General features: G+C 40.9%; 1 protein-coding gene across 3 annotated transcripts in view; it reads left to right on the plus strand.

Moving 5' to 3' along the window:
• The window catches only part of SLC43A1 (solute carrier family 43 member 1), a 48,988-nt gene that overhangs the window by 21,001 nt on the left and 11,127 nt on the right, over positions 1-16,860 (plus strand). For all 3 annotated transcript variants that reach the window (XM_070727296.1, XM_070727311.1, XM_070727301.1), the window contains 2 exons: positions 11,855-11,947; positions 12,956-13,089. In XM_070727296.1, the coding sequence (XP_070583397.1) occupies positions 11,855-11,947; positions 12,956-13,089 (227 nt within the window). The remainder of the gene's footprint in view (positions 1-11,854; positions 11,948-12,955; positions 13,090-16,860) is intronic.

Raw genomic sequence — 16,860 nt, forward strand, 5'->3', positions numbered from 1 at the left:
ATTCTCTGGGAGTTGGGCAGCATATAAGTACAACTAAGAGCTGGGGTGGCGTAGCAGGTAGAGTGCTGTACTGCAGGCCACTGAAGCTGACTGTAGATCTGTAGGTCAGCGGTTCAAATCTCATCACTGGCTCAAGGTTGACTCAGCCTTCCATCCTTCCGTGGTGGGTAAAATGAGGACCTGGATTGTGGAAGCAATGTGCTGGCTCTGTTAAAAAAAAATGCTATTGCTAACATGTTGTAAGCCACCCTGTGTCTAAGGAGAAGGGCAGCATGAAAATCAAATAAATAAATAAATAAAATAATAAATAATAATAAATAAATTTGAGGTTTACAATGCACATCTGTATGGTCCTCTTCTCAAAACAATGGGAACTCAAAGTTCAGTATTTTTTAAACAATAAATTTTATTAGTTTTAGTAATAATAAAAACATATGCACACTACACAAAAAACAGTGCACAATGATACGTACTCCCGCCACCCAACATCATTCATTCAAACCCCTCCACCAAAATTAGGGTGTACTGATTTATAATATTTTGAACCAAGAACCTTACTATATTTACAAATTTTAGAGTGATTCCAGTTATATTCTTTATAACTCAGTCTCGAAATTCTACTACCCAAAATTCAGTATTGTAGCCCGAAGAGACGTAAGCACACTCAAGGTTGCATAGAAGGTCCATGCTGTTCTGGTAACACGTGCATTCTAAAAAGAACAGACCTGGCACTTGGTAACACCACTGTGACGCGACAGTGGCTTTAAGTGCCAGTCTACAGAAAGGAGGAGACTGTGCCAAGGTCTCTACTGTTGCCACAGCTCTGCTGGGAATTGCTGCACCTGTAATTTGATCCCCCGGCTGATTGCTTGCTTGCTTGAGTTTATTATCTACGGAAGCAGCTCTAGACAGCATACCAATAGAAGAAACAATTTAAAACAGGTTTAACATGCATAGCAGAAATGAACAGCAATTACTTGGGGAAACAGTAGTGTAAAGCTGCATACTCCAGGTGAGGTCATTAATAATAATAATATAATAATAATAATAATAATAATTATTATTATTATTATTTAGATTTGTATGCCGCCCCTCTCCGCAGACTCGGGGCGACTCAAAGCAGCAATAAAACAATATACAGTAACAAATCTAATATTAAAAATCTAAAAACCCATTGTTTAAAAAGCATACACACAAACATACCATACATAAAACTACATAGGCCAAGGGGAGATGTCTCAGTTCCCCCATGCCTGACGGCAGAGGTGGGTAATTGCCCTGTCCCAGAACCGATTGAAGAAAACCGAGGTATCAAGGCTTTCCTAACAGTCCACATGGAGCTGAGTGGAGCGGATGGTGCTCCAGAAGGCAGAAACAGCCTCCGAGAAAGCACATCTCTCAGCTCCAACCCAGGATGGTGGCATTTCCTTAGGGATGGGCTGTGGAGCATATCAATCTTCTTAGAGCTTTATATTGCACGATTCTCTATTCATGGTTTGCAGGGCTGATTAAATAGTCACTGTAGGTTGCTTGTACAGCAATGAATGTCCTTGTGCTTCAAATCTTATTGCTTGCACCAAAGAAGTTCCAAGAAGCACGGATGCATAATTTTTGCAATGCATCCTACGCTGTCTGGCAATTAGAGGATGCTAGGGCCACCATGAGCTCTGATTAGTCATAATTAGGATACTCGGACTTTCCACGTAAAAGCCAGGATGCATTGTGCTTCTGGGCCACTGGAAGGATATATGTAATTCTAAACTCTACATGCTTTTTAGTTGTTGGGCAGAGAAAAACACTAAGTGCCACAGATAAATCTCTTGTCTCAGCACAATTTTGAAAAGCATACTGCTCTTCTTCCTGCTTGGCAGTTTTTAAAGACTTTCTTGACAATTTGTGCTTCAGATCTGTTTTTGCACCATGTACATTCAAGATAATATTTTTACGGTGATTTTATCTGCAGGTCCATCAGAATTGAAATTATACTGTGAAATCTATTGAGTCAGTTCCTGTTGCAGGCAGACACCTTCAGTAGCAGAATAGAGAAGTATCATTGGGTTTGTTAACTCAACCCTTGGAGCCCCTGGAAGTTTGTCTAGAGGTCCATTCAAATGTTCCTTAGAAAGAGACCCTGGGTTGTAAGGGAAAGATGATATCAGAGAAGAAAAAAAGGTTTTTCTTCTATTGCTGTTAGTTTGCTGGTTCAAAACTCCATTCTTTGGGATTCCTTCAAATCAATTTGCACAACTTCTGTGTAATACCCAGGAGTATATTTTGGCATCTGTGCTTCAGATTTGAGTGGTTTTTATTTTTGTTTTCACAATGGAAATCAAAACTTTGCAGTTTGGGCTCAGAGGAATTGCTCATGTGACACCTGTTGGTATGTCCCTGCCTGCAATGTCTTTAAAAAGCCCTCCAAACCTCCGTAAAATGCAGCTTCTTTAAAGCACTACAGAAGATGCTACACGGGTGCTTCACATTCATCAAAATTTTAAATTTAAAAACTGGATTTTTTTAAAGAAAACAAAATCTCACCCGCACAGCAATAATGGCAAGACTGCACACAAAACTCTGTTTTTCTGGTTTTTATGAGACAGCTGGCCAACATATTAGTATCGGATGATGTGGATGATGATGATAACACACCTTGACAGGAACTGATGAAGATTGCTATCTGCCTGAAAAATCATGGGGATCACTTGCTTGATTCCAGAATTTATAATTCGAGTAGTTTGTGGGGTCATAGATATGAGCATCTCTTTACAAAAACATAATGATCTATGAGAATATGTACCCTGGCTTAATGGTTTTACAGCTACACCGTAAAGTTGCTTCCCTGCCCACATGAGGAGGCCGAGGGTATGATCTCTGAATTGATATACTTAGAAGGGTCTGTGAAAAATACATACTCATAACATAATCACTGTTCACCCATTATCAATGGGTGAACAGTGCAGTCAGGCGGTAGGGAAAGCAAGTAGGATGCTTGGCTGCATAGCTAGAGGTATAACAAGCAGGAAGAGGGAGATTATGATCCCGCTGTATAGAGCGCTGGTGAGACCACATTTGGAATACTGTGTTCAGTTCTGGAGACCTCACCTACAAAAAGATATTGACAAAATTGAACGGGTCCAAAGACGGGCTACAAGAATGGTGGAGGGTCTTAAGCATAAAACGTATCAAGAAAGACTTAATGAACTCAATCTGTATACTCTGGAGGACAGAAGGAAAAGGGGGGACATGATTGAAACATTTAAATATGTCAAAGGGTTAAATAAGGTTCAGGAGGGAAGTGTTTTTAACAAGAACAAGGGGACACAATCTGAAGTTAGTTGGGGGAAAGATCAAAAGCAACATGAGAAAATATTATTTTACTGAAAGAGTAGTAGATCCTTGGAACAAACTTCCAGCAGATGTGGTTGGTAAATCCACAGTAACTGAATTTAAACATGCCTGGGATAAACATATCCATCCTAAGATAAAATACAGAAAATAGTATGAGGTCTTTTTCTATGTTTCTATGTTTCTATCATATACTGTATGTGTGACTAGTTTTTGAAGATGGTTTTCAAAGAGGCACTGTTTTTACAGCAGGCCTTGAACCAGTCTCAGGAAAGATGCTGAGTTTATCTCCACAGGCTTGATTCTTTAGCTATTGTTATGCTGTTGACCTATTTGCCCAGCACAGCTCTTTTATTATTGTTGTCCTAATGGCTACTCAAAAGTACGAAGCTCATAGGATTTCCATGGAAATTTGCTTGTCTTTCTCTTTCTCTCCAAGTTTATTATTACAGTAAAAAAAAGGCCAAAAATAATTTTAATTGTGATAATCACTGATTAAACATTCTCTGCATTAAGCAATGAGCAGCAAACTTTGAACGTTTTTCCCCAAATGAAAATGTTCTCTAAACCAATCCAACAGCAAATAAATAGTAGAGGCAGGTTGCTCATGCCTGACAAGTGATGTATGGCTGTCTGATCCACTTTTTTTGCTTCCAATTTATATTGCCCCAGTTCAGTGACACAACCGTAGCTTTTTAGAAACACAATTCTCTGACCATTTTGTCCATAACGAGGGACAAAACTGATGTTATAAGCTTCCGTGACAATTAAGATAATTATGTCTTCCTTAACTTTTCTTCTCCCCCCCAAAAAACTCCCCTGAAACAAACTGAGAAAAGTCACATTACCAACCACGATACCTGTGGTTGTCAAAAGATGGAAAAAAATTAAACAATTCTAAGGTCTGTCCCTGTTTTAAAACTATTGCTCACCCCAGCAATAGGCAACTTACAAAATATCCATGGCTTTTCTTGGCACAGGAGTTTGCTTTTGTAGCATAGAGAATAAATATAGCATTGCTTTGGAGCCGGATTATCAAGCATAACAACTAGGGAGTAAAATAAAATCTTTGTGTCCCTTTGAAAGGCGGAGTGTTTTTTCAGACAAATTAAAAATATAGATATAATATTCGTGCACAAAGAAAACATCTATTTGGAATATTAGTATAACTAATCAATTAGATAAGGTAGTAAGTCTTATCTATATACTGCTAAAACTCGTATTGTCATGACTTTTAATTGGGTGAAACAATACATAATAGGTGACAGTGTTTAAACTGAGATGCCTCAAACGGGTTACAGAATGTGTGCAAAGTCCAGGACCCATGATTTTTGAGAGAATGAAATTGGGAAGGTTGCATCAGGCTAGTGCTGTGGTTGGGCTGCTGCTTTGGTCATGTGATGTTCATTTGGAAAATTCTATAAGTTTCCTAGACACTCTCATAATCCCTTGCTTCCAGTCCTCCAAAGCAGCCGTTTCCCTGCCTGCTGGGGATGGAGGGGGAGCAGGAAGAAAGGGAGGGAGGAAAGAAAGAAAGAAAGAAGGAAGAAAGAAAGAAAGAAAGAAGGAAGAAAGAAAGAAAGATAGCAGGAGAGGGATATAGCAAGAGAGAGGGCAAGAGAGAGAGAGAAAGAAAGCAAGAGAGAGGAAGGAAGGAAGGAAGGAAGGAAGGAAGGGCCCTCACACACATTCTATTCAGCCCATGCCAATCCTCCCATGGGTCTGTGCCACCCCCTGAGTGCTTTCCATGATTCCCTCCATCCCCTTTGAGTGTCTTCCCCACCACACAATACATGCTGTCCACTCATGGCAGGGAGGAAAGGAAGGAAGGTGGATGGAGAAAGGAGGGAAGGATGCAAGGAAGGGAGGGAAGGAGGAGGAAGGAAGAATAGAAGTAAGAAAGGGAGGAAGAAATGTCAGAACGACAGGGAGGGAGACAGGGAAGGCAACTAGAGAAGGGAGGAAGGAAGGAATTCCTTGTGCTCCTTGCCACCTTTTCACAAGGAAATTCAATAAGAAAGCCAGCAGGAAAGCAGAAGTTACTCCTGTTCCCGTTACTATTTGCTAATTCAGTTTCTCTGATTAGGAAAGGAAATATCTCTGAAATAAGGACCCAACAGGGCAGGGGGTGTCTAGTATTTCCTAACATGCTGGATTTCTCTCTTTCTGTTCTGACCATTATCCACTTATGTGATCCTCTGTCAGCAGACAGAAGTGTTTATCCCCCCCCCCTTTATTTGCTAGAGGTAAATACGACCCAAAACAAAATGTTATAGGATAAAAGCATTAAAAAAACCCTGAATATTATTCCTTCATATCACACTTAACACCCACATGCCTATGAGATTTTTATGTTAAATCTCTCAGCCCTACTGGCTCTCATTAGCATTTCTCTGTGCTCATATAATTTTAGTAATTTACAGAGATAACAAGTGAATTTAAATATAGCCAGTTGTAAAATTTAGCAATTTTTAACTCTTGTGTAACAAATGGTAGAATGCAAACATACAGATTTAAATGTTTTGTTCTCTCTCTCTTTCTCTCTCTCTCTCTGTGTGTTATGTGTGTTTTTAAATCTTCTTGTTGGGCTGTCTGTATATGTGGTATAAGCCAGTGTTTTCCCAACCTTGGCAACTTGATGATATTTGGACTTCAACTCCCAGAATTCCTCAGCCAGCAAATGCTGGCTGGGGAATTCTGGGAGTTGAAGTCCATATATCTTCAAGGTGCCAAGGTTGGGAAACACTGATATAAGCTGTATGGGTGGTGGGGTGTATATCACTCTGTTAGCTGGCAGAGGTCACAAGCCTTTTCTCCTGCATGAAATTCCTTGAATGCCTTTAAGAGCCATACGAAAGAGAGATTAGTGGCACTTTATCACCTACGACTCAAAGATCTGCATCTGTTGGAATTTCCTGCTGTTCCCCATTTATAATGGCACAGGGTGGCTCTGGTCATCGCTTCAGGTTCTGCAAAAACCATGTTGAAAGAGTAAGGATGATGACCTTGGCAGGAAGCTCTCTCTCCCTGTTTGCTGGGCTAGGTGAACCTGACCAATAGCGCTTCCAAGCCCTCTGCTCTATACCATTGCAAAATGAGCAAGGAAGAAATTGCTATCTCAAAACATGCAAGGATTGTATCTGCTTCACTAGGAGGCCAATGCAGTCTTTTGGCATGGGGAGAAAAACACCCTCAGGGCACAGGTGGGGAGTGCTAGCCAATGAGCAGGCAGAATAATGTTCCACGCCTTTCCCCTTTGCCTTGGAGAGAAGCATATATTAGGGAACTGGAGAAGGAGCCATTCTCTGATTCACTGTTTACCCAAATCTAATGTTAGGTTTGGCACCAGGCCTTCCTTAGAGCTTTCCTGGAGGAGAAGATATGAGCTTGAAACTGATAATGTTGCATGTTGTCTTGACTGTTCAATTATGGGGTTTTTTTTAAATGAGGGTTTTATAGTTTTAGATAGTACACTGCTAAAAAAAAAAGAGGGAACACTCAAATAACAATATTGATTTCACAGAAGTTTGATTTACTTGGAGTTATATAGTGTTGTTTAAGTGTTCCCTTTATGTTTTTGAGCAGTGCCTAATTGATTTCTTTTTTTGGGGGATTTATATTGTTATTGTAAGCCGCCCTGAGTCCTTCGGGATTGGGTATATCTATTTGTATTTTTGTATTTATTAGATTTGTATGCCGCCCCTCTCCAAAGACTCGGGGCGGCTAACAACAATATAAAAAGACAATGTAAACAAATCTAATATTAAAAACAATCTAAAAAACCCCAATTTAAAGAACCACTCATACATAGAAGTCGAATTAATTAATTAAATAAATAATATAGGTAGTCATTGACTTGCAATTATTTCTTTAGTGACTCTTCAAAGTTACAACAGCACTGAAAAAAGTGACGCACGACCCTTTTTCACACGTAACGACCATCAGAGAAATCCCCATGGTCACAAGGTCAAAATGTGTACACCTGCCAATTGGTTCGTATTTAGGAGGGTTGGGGTGTCCCGGGATCAGTTTTGGTCACCTTCTCACAAGCAAACTCAATGGGGAAGCCAGATTCACTTAACAACCGTGTTATTAATTTAACAACTGCAGGGATTCGCTTAAGGAATGTGGCAAGAAATGATAAAATGGGACAGTTGGCGGTCTTATTTAGCGATGGAAAATTTGGGCTCCATTATGATTATAAATTGAGGACTGCCTATTAATATCAACCTTGCATAATCCAACAGCCTCTCCATCTGAGTGATGGGGATTGTTATGGCAGAGGTCTTCAAACTTGCCAATTTTAAGCCTTACCGACTTCAACTCCCAGTATTTTCCAGCCAGCTATCCTGGGAGTCAAAGTCCACAAGGCTTAAAGTTGACAAGTTTGAGAATCCCCAGTTTAGGGCTTAATTTTGAAAACTCCTGGGATACTTTAATGTTCCTCCCTGAATTTCCTGGCCTGTGCTGATGTCAAGGCTCCAGGTAATTCAGAGTCCAAGTCAAGGTATTCCTCAAAGTTCCACTTTATTTTCAGAGCCATCCTGGCACCTACAACTGGGGGACGCGAATATGAGCTTCCCACCCAGTTGAAAGATCACATGCCTCCCCTTCCCCCCCCCAAAATTGTCACGTTGCCCACTCAGGTTGTGCCAGCGTGGCAACTCCTCCTTCCACTTCCACCAAGATGGTGGAGATATGATGGCCTTGAACTTCTCGAAGTAATGCTTTAGAAACACAGAAACATAGAAGCCTGACGGCAGAAAAAGACCTCATGGTCCATCTAGTCTGCCCTTATACTATTTCCTGTATTTTATCTTACAATGGATCTATGTTTATCCCAGGCATGTTTAAATTCAGTTACTGTGGATTTACCAATCATGTCTGCTGGAAGTTTGTTCCAAGGATCTACTACTCTGTGGCTGCATCTGCTCTCTCTTGGAATCCACCCCTCCCAAGTTCCCATAAACATCAGGCCTTCTACAAATAGTGTGGCAAGCCGTTGATTTATCACCAACTTCTGCACCGGCTGGACAGCTGGACTTAAGGGGTTGGGCTTTGTGTTTTGTATTTCTCCTGGGCAGAAGAATGGTGACACCTCCTTTCCATCTGCTCTCTTGCTTTGCTCGGACTACTTCTCATTGAGATTTATTTTTCTCTGCAGAAGTATCTAACCTGTTAAGACTGGTTTGTCCCACCCCTTTCCCCCTTTCCCAGGAGGTTGATGGGCTTCAGATTTTTCAACTAGTGCGGTTTGTATTTTGGCTGATGATTATTTGGCTGCCTCTGGAATATAGAGATTGATTATTGCCCCTTGAACATTTTCTCCCATGCCATACAGCCTGTTCAATCCCTTGATACACGTGAGGGCAAGTCAGAAGATGACTAATGCACAAGTGGAGAAAAAGCACACCCTGAATCTGATCAAACATAAGAGCTCATTATCCAATGCACTTTTGTGGTGGTGATGGAAAGCAGCTTCTCTTCCACCATTGCATCTCTTCCCTGTGTCATCCAGCACAGTTTTTCTGAAGAGTTGAGACTTGTTTGGGATCCAGCTGAATACAGATCATCATCCTTGATGGCGAGCTGTGTCACACTAACTATCGATCGCAATCATAATTTAGACTCTGCAGCTTCAGACCAATTTGTAGATGTGTTCAGGGCTCGGTTTACATTAGATTTCTTTGGGTATTTTATTTTTAGGACCTGCTAATGCTGCTTGAGTGTTTGAGTAATTCAGCTAGCTCCACATCTGTTTGCCTATTACCCTTTATGGCTTATTGTATTCAGCAGGAATGACATGTTCAGCTTGGTCTGGAAAGTGTAAATCCTGCTTGCATAAGTGACCCTAACCTCATTAAAGGGAAGGTATAGTGAGCCCATCTCTAGGAATATCATTGGTTCTAGAGGATCTAAATGATTTTTAGCCCAGTGGCCAGCATTCCCTTACTAGACAAGGATAATAGCCAATCAGTTGCAGATGATGATTGTTCTGTCGGGCTCTCTGGTAGAATCCTCCCAAAAATTCACAGGTACAAATTTCAGACACACACACGTTTGAAAATTCAAAACAATGTTCTTTATAATGAAAATTCACATAAACCAAGCCCTCTTTTGGTATAGCAAAGAGCAGTCATCTCCAAACAAACTGGTAATTTGTACAAGTCCCTTATCAGTTCTGTGATACTTAGCTTGCAGCTGTGAGGCAATTCACAGTCCTTCTTCTTTCACAAAGTGAAACACACTTTGCTCTGGTTTAGTTTCAAAGCGGGGAAAAATCAGCACACAAAAAGTCAAAGTCAGTAAAGCAGTCACAAAACACAAGGATCAGATAATCCTCCACAATGGCCAAACCCACAGGCTGCTATTTATAGCAGCCTCACTAATTACCACAGCCCCACCCAACCACAGGTGGCCTCATTTTCTTTGATAATAATCTCTCAATTGTTGTTGCCTATGCATCGCTCTCCACATGCGTGGCTGTATCATTAACTCTTGTTCTGAATCCAAGGAGGAGCTAGATAATTGATCTCCTTCTGAGCTGTCTGCCACACTCTCCTCCTCCCTGTCACTCATGTCTTCTTGGTCAGAGGAGCCTTCATCAGCAGATTCCACCGGGGGCAAAACAGGCCTGCAGCATGTGGATGTCTCCCCCACATCCACAGTCCTTGGGGCAGGAGCAGGGCCAGAGCTAACCACAACAATGATGAGGGAACAATTTACTAGATCCACTTCAATCCGGTTTCGGGGTTTTGACACCGAAACTGCCTTGGTAATCTTTGCCAGGAGAAGATGAAGGCGTGAAACTTCATTGATTCCCCAACTTATTTCAGCAGTTGACTATCAGCCTTGGAATCTTTCTGTAGACAATGAAACAGCTTAACTGTAGGTAGAACAGCCTTGATGTGGTTCTCCTCATTTTGGATGGCTGGCTGTAAGATGATAATGGAGGACTGCTGACTTTGTGGGGCTTCATAGATTCCAGTGTATCCTCCTTGTTGGTCAATGCCTACATGGAACCAGGAACTTCATTTGGTAATGGACTGGTGGATGAAGAGCAACAGATTGAAGCTCAATTCAGAAAAGACAGCATGCTGTTAGTGATGTTTGTGCCCAGAGTCTGTTCTGAATGATTTTGCATGTGCCTTAAAGGATCAGGTTCATAGCAAAAATCTATTTGCAGTTCTATATTTGAATGTAGAGGCCCAGGTAGCCTTTGTGCCATGTAGTTCCTTTATCAATTTAGACTGATATGGTACTGCAGCTGCAGCCCTAACTAGATAGATGTACAGCAGCTTCAAAACACTATATTTTACATATTCCTTGTTGGATTACTGTAATGGGATGTATGTGAGACTACCCTGATACTGTCGTGGAAAAGACTCATGTGGGATCAGCCCGCTTGAGCTGAAATGAGACTAACCATGGAGGCGATGGAAATGAGCAACGAGGAGACCTTCTAAACGAAGTTAACTTTATTAGAAAAGTAAAAAATGATAATAATGCCTGGAGCAGGCAAAAGCATGTCTTCACATTGTAAAGACTAGATAGAAAGATGGCGTCTGCCTTCTCTTCCTGTACAGAAAAGGAAGTGAGGAAAGCAGGGGTACATCATAAAAAGGGAGGAGCTACAATAACAAACAAGAGTTAACTATTTAACTACTGGATGTTTCTAGATGTCTTTGGAGGCTGTCAACCCACAGCGTGACAGATACAGCTCAACAGCTTACCTTAGCACAGAATTCTGGTAGCAAGAGTATTGAAGGGAATTGAGCAATATGAATACGTCATGCCAGATCGTTATGATCCCCATGGTCATGCAGTTTATTTCCACTTCAAGATGCTGATTTTAGCCTTTTATAAGTTTGGGACTGGCATATCTGAAGGAATCCATCTCCTGATAGGTTTTGACCTGACAAAGTCATCTTCAAGGGACTCTGGAAAAGTCTCCCAAGTGAGCTATTATTGACTCAGTGCCAGGCAAATATATTTTTTGTTTTCCCTAGTCTTTTAATTATAATGTTGATGTGATTTTTAGATCTTTTATTGATACCTTTCTTATAATTTTGTTATAGATTCTGTATATTACATATAACGTTTTAATGTGCAATATGCTTTAAACTACATGGGATTGTTTTAATTGCTGGTTTTTATGTTTGATATTTTTAAGGAAATATTATATACTTTTAAAATAAACATTGTATTAGTTAATGTTACTATTCTAGGCCACTTAGTTCATTGAGTCTTGGCTTCTGAGTAATACATGTGAAGCTTTGCACTGTAAATTGATAATACATGTGGCTTTCCATCTTTGATGGAAAATTATAATTTAGAAGAAGTAGGAATAATTTAGATGAGAATATGGAAAATAAAGACGGATCCAGCTTTTTGGGATAGGGTTAGGGTTTTAGTCTACAGAAAATAAACTACTCTAAAAGAGAGTAATTTGAAAGGACCAGACTAGGGAATATATTTCTGTTTATTGTTACCTCTTTTTGTATCTCTTTAGCTGCCCAACATGTTTGGAAACTTGCGTTCCACTTTCATGGCACTCTTGATTGGCTCTTATGCTTCTTCTGCTGTTACTTTTCCTGGAGTTAAGGTATGTAGTAGAAAGGGATGTTGCAGCAAGGAATGTCCTAATCCCATATTCCTGGAGAGTCAAAGGCAGCTGTGGGTTGTATGTCTTCATGTTTCTATCTTGGCTGAAGAGACAGAAAGCTTCTTAGGCTGAGAGATACTTGAGGAATCCAGATGTGTGGTCTACCAGTGAAGGATGTTCTACCACTGAGAAGGGAGAGTAAAACAGGCCTGATTGATAAATCATCAGTCATTCCAAAGATTAGGGCGTCCAGAAAACCTGGAAAACAGGGAAATCAGGGAAATCGGCAGTTTGGGAAATATCAGGGAATTATCAGAGAATTCGTGAAAAAAACAGAATAAATCAGGGGAAAAAAACAAACTGCATTAAAATATTTAAAAGTCAGGGGAAAATCATGTTAAAAAAAGCCCACGGAACGCGCTGCTTGGCCGAGTAAGCAAAAATGAGCATAACTGTGGCAACAACATGCTTCCTCAGCTACTGATATATCTCCACAGCTTAGCCGTTTGGTATGATGTCATTTACAACCACACCTTAACTAGATCGTAAATTACAGGGAATTTCAAAATGCTTTCCCCCTTGACATCCTGAAAGGTGCTTTTCAAAAGGCAACTGGACATCCTTGTTTTTTTTTTCCCTTGAAAACATTTTGTTTCTCATGCAAGAAGCTTCTTCAGTTCTGAGGATGAGAAGCCAAAGGTTTTCAAGAGCCCCCCCCCCCCCCAAGAAAGTCAAATTGTCTTTGGAAAAACATCATAACCTGGATGATTGAGAATCTCCATAGGCAACATCTGTCGTTGCTTCCCAAGCTTAGGTGAAGAGATGGATGCAGGTTCTTAACTGTGTGCAAAGAATCCACAGGAATTACTTTCTGTATAGATATTAGGGAATTCATCAGCCTCTTCTAGGACTACTTATTGGGATGCCCAAAGCCATCCCCTCCTTCTCTCTCTGTGGATTTTCTACCATTCCTCACATTTATTTTGCCTCTTGTCCTATTGCTATTAGCTGATCTATGATGCAGGAGTTTCTTTCATCGTTATCATGCTTGTCTGGTCAGGCCTGGCTTGCCTCATCTTCCTCAACTGCGTGATCAACTGGCCTAAGGAGTCCTTCCCAGCTCCAGAAGAGGCCAATTATACGTAAGTAGGAATTGCATGGCATTGAAACTCTAGAGCAGTGTTTCCCAACCTTGGCCACTTGAAGAGATCTGGACTTCAACTCCCAGAATTCCCCAGCCAGCATCTGCTGGCTGGGCAATTCTGGGAATTGAAGTCCAAATTTCTTCAAGTGGCCAAGGTTGGGAAACACTGCTCTAGAGAAAGTACAGAAAAAAGGAACCAGAATGATAAGGGGATTGGAAACCAAGACATAGGAGGAGAGGTTGCTGGAACTGGGCATGGATAGTCTAGCAAAAAGGAAAGCCTGAGAGGACAGTATACAGATGTTTGTAGCAGTATTTATTTATTTATTTATTTATTCAATTTTTATGCTGCCCTTCGCCTTAGACTCAGGGTGGCTTACAACATGTTAGCAATAGAACTTTTTAAAAGAGCCACCATATTGCCCCCACAATCTGGGTCGTCATTTTACCCACCTCGGAAGGAGGGAAGGCTGAGTCAACCTTGAGCCGGTGATGAGATTTGAACCACTGACCTGCAGATCTACAGTCAACTTTAGTGGCCTGCAGTACAGCACTCTACCTGCTGCGCCACCCTGGCTCATATACAGATACTTGAGGGGCTGCCACAGAGAGGAGGGGGTCACACTATTTTCCAGAGCACCATAGGGCCAGGCCAGGAGCAACAGATGGAAACACCAAGGAGAGATTAAACCTGGAAATAAGGAAGAACTTTCTGACGGTGAGAGCGATCAACCAGTGGGACAGCCTGCCACTGGAGGTTGTGAATGCCCCAACACTCGACACATTCAAAAGGAAATTGGACTGCCATCTGGCTGGGGGGGGGGTGTATGGTTTCCTGCTTGAGCAGGGGGTTGGACTTGATGGCCTGCAAGGTCCCTTCTAATAATAAATAAATAATAAATAAATAAATTGTAGCTCTAACCCAGTGTTTCCCAACCATGGCCACTTGAAGATATTTGGACTTCAACTTCCAGAATTCCCCAGCCAGCGAATGCTGGCTGGGGAATTCTGGGAGTTGAAGTCCAGGTATCTTCAAGTGGCTAAGGTTGGGAAACACTGCTCTAACCAATCAAAATTATACCTGTTTTCTACGGGTAAACTATCTGGTAAACAGAGTGCAAGAATGATTATTCTCAAGGATTTATATTGTGGCTCTTCTCCCTCCTTATTGCGGACACTGCACCAATCTATCCCCATCAGATGTGCTCTGTTTATTACCCTCAATTTCTACCTATTTGCCATTTTCATTAGAAATTTTGGGAGTTCAGGAGCACATCAGCTTGTGGGCAGTTACAGTACATTACACTAAATGGAAGTTGGGCTGATTTGCAATTTCTTGCCTGTCAGGGTCAGCACTCTCTGCTTTAGTATCTTAAGTAGCGCTATTAAATAGAGATGTGTCAGAGTCTGTGGCACTTCCTTCACAGACTTTGTTTCCTTCTGAATTGCTTTGGCTGTCTTCTGATGGCATCCTTTTGCTGTCCTTTTCCTCCCAGTTATGACTGTATGACTGTAACTTGTTGCTTGTATCCTTAAGATTTTGTTTCTTCATTGCTAAGTGTTGTACCTCATGATTCTTGACAAATGTATCTTTTATTTTATGTACGCTGAGAGCATATGCACCAAGGACAAATTCCTTGTGTGTCCAATCACAGATGGCCAATAAAGAATTCCTATTTCTTCTATTCTATTCTACTCTACTCTACTCTACTCTACTCTACTCTACTCTACTCTACTCTATTCTACTTACTCTACTACTCTAGTCTATTCTACTCTACTCTACTCACTCTACTACTCTACTCTACACTACTTACTCTACTCTACTCTACTCTACTCTACTCTACTCACTACTCTACTCTACTCTACTCTACTTACTCTACTCCTCTACTCTACACTACTTACTCTACTACTCTACTCTACTTACTCTACTTCTCTCTACTCTACTCTACTCTACTTACTCTACTCCTCTAATCTACTCTACTCTACACTACTTACTCTACTACTCTACTCTACTCTACTCTACTTACTCTACTCCATCATGTGCTGGCTTGATTTTGGGAAGTTTTGTCCTTCTGTCTTTTGCTAAAATTTACATCTTTGTTAAGTGTATATTACAGAAAACTGGCTTGCTACTGGTTACTTAACTATATTCTGGTTGGTTGATGAGGAACAGAAAGCTTAGCGTGAAGGGGAACTTCAGGCTTTCAAAGAGATTCTTACTTCTGTAGTATTCCCCTGGGTCAGAGTCTCAAGGGGTGGTGGTGGGGAGAGATGAAAAAGATGGTATACCCAAACATCTGGCACTCTTCCTGAAACAGAAATAGTACACGCCATCCAAACCTTGGCAGGTTCCTAAAGGTGCCAGATGTCGATGCCAGCCTTGGCTCAGCTTTTCCTTCCAACCCTCAAGGCATTTCTCTCAAGAGTTTGAAGAGAGGCTTGTTTTCTTTTGGAATAGTCCACGAGTCTTGAAGCTCTCCCTAAATGCACCGCTTGTATTTGGCTTGGGTCCCATCAGGCTCTTCTGGTGCCATGTTCTATTGTACTTCAGGCTCTCTTGTCCTTTCTTCACCTCTGTTTTCTGCCAAGCAGCAGAAATTAAGGGAGGGAAAACCCTTTCCTTATCAGCTGCAGTAGAGAAAGCCTAGGCTTGGTTTTAGCTAATGTGAGGCGCCATTGCCAGGATCATTTCTGGCCACAGTCCTACATTATCTACACCACAAGTTGCATAATTGTAGTTTATTAAAGAAACAGCGTTTTTTGCAATTAAGACAAAATTCATTTACTATACTTTTTTAACTGCAGTGGTCCTCTGTCCTTAATTATAAATGACAATCTTTTGTTTCAGAAACACTTTAGATTTAATATAATTTAATTTAATGATTTTGCTCTTAAGTTTTGTACAGCAAAATTATGAACATAAACATTTTAAAAATCCCCACAGACCTCTTTCAGATTTGCCCCCTTTTTGTGTTTGTGTTTTATTTTTCTCAATAAAAGCTGACCACTGTACTACTACTACTACTACTACTACTACTACTACTACTACTATTATTATTATTATTATTATTATTATTATTTTTATTATTATTTATTAGATTTGTATGCCACCCCTCTCCGTAGACTTGGGGCGGCTCACAACAATAACAAGAACAATGTAAGAACAAATCTAATAATTTAAAAAACACTAAAAAACCCATTATTAAAAGCAAACATACACACAAACATACCATGTATAAACTGTATAGGTCCGGGGGAGATGTCTCAGTTCCCCCATGCCTGATGGCAGAGATAGGTCTTAAGAACTTTACGAAAGGCAAGGAGGTTGGGGGCAGTTCTAATCTCAGGGGGGAGCTGGTTCCAGAGGGTTGGGGCCGCCACAGAGAAGGCTCTTCTCCTGGGTCCCGCCAGACGACATTGTTTAGTCAACAGGACCCAGAGAAGGCCAACTCTGTGGGACCTAACTGGTTGCTGGGATTTGTGCGGTAGAAGGCGGTCCCGGAGGTATTGTTGTTGTTGTTGTTGTTGTTGTTATTCTTGTTGTTATTATTATTAATTGGACTTTTATGCCGCCCCTTTCCAAGGACTTGGAGCGGCTTACAACATATAATAAAACAATATATAACATCTTAAATCTAATTAATTAAATTTAAAATCTAAAAAAACCCATGTATATACAGCTCATGAAGGCTGGGTTCACGTGAGAGACTACCAAAAGCTAAAAGAGTCCATGTAAGGGCTTTGTTCAGCATGTGAGTCCAACCCACTC

Source organism: Erythrolamprus reginae, chromosome 1, assembly GCF_031021105.1.
Source record: "Erythrolamprus reginae isolate rEryReg1 chromosome 1, rEryReg1.hap1, whole genome shotgun sequence".
Lineage (NCBI taxonomy): Eukaryota > Metazoa > Chordata > Lepidosauria > Squamata > Dipsadidae > Erythrolamprus > Erythrolamprus reginae.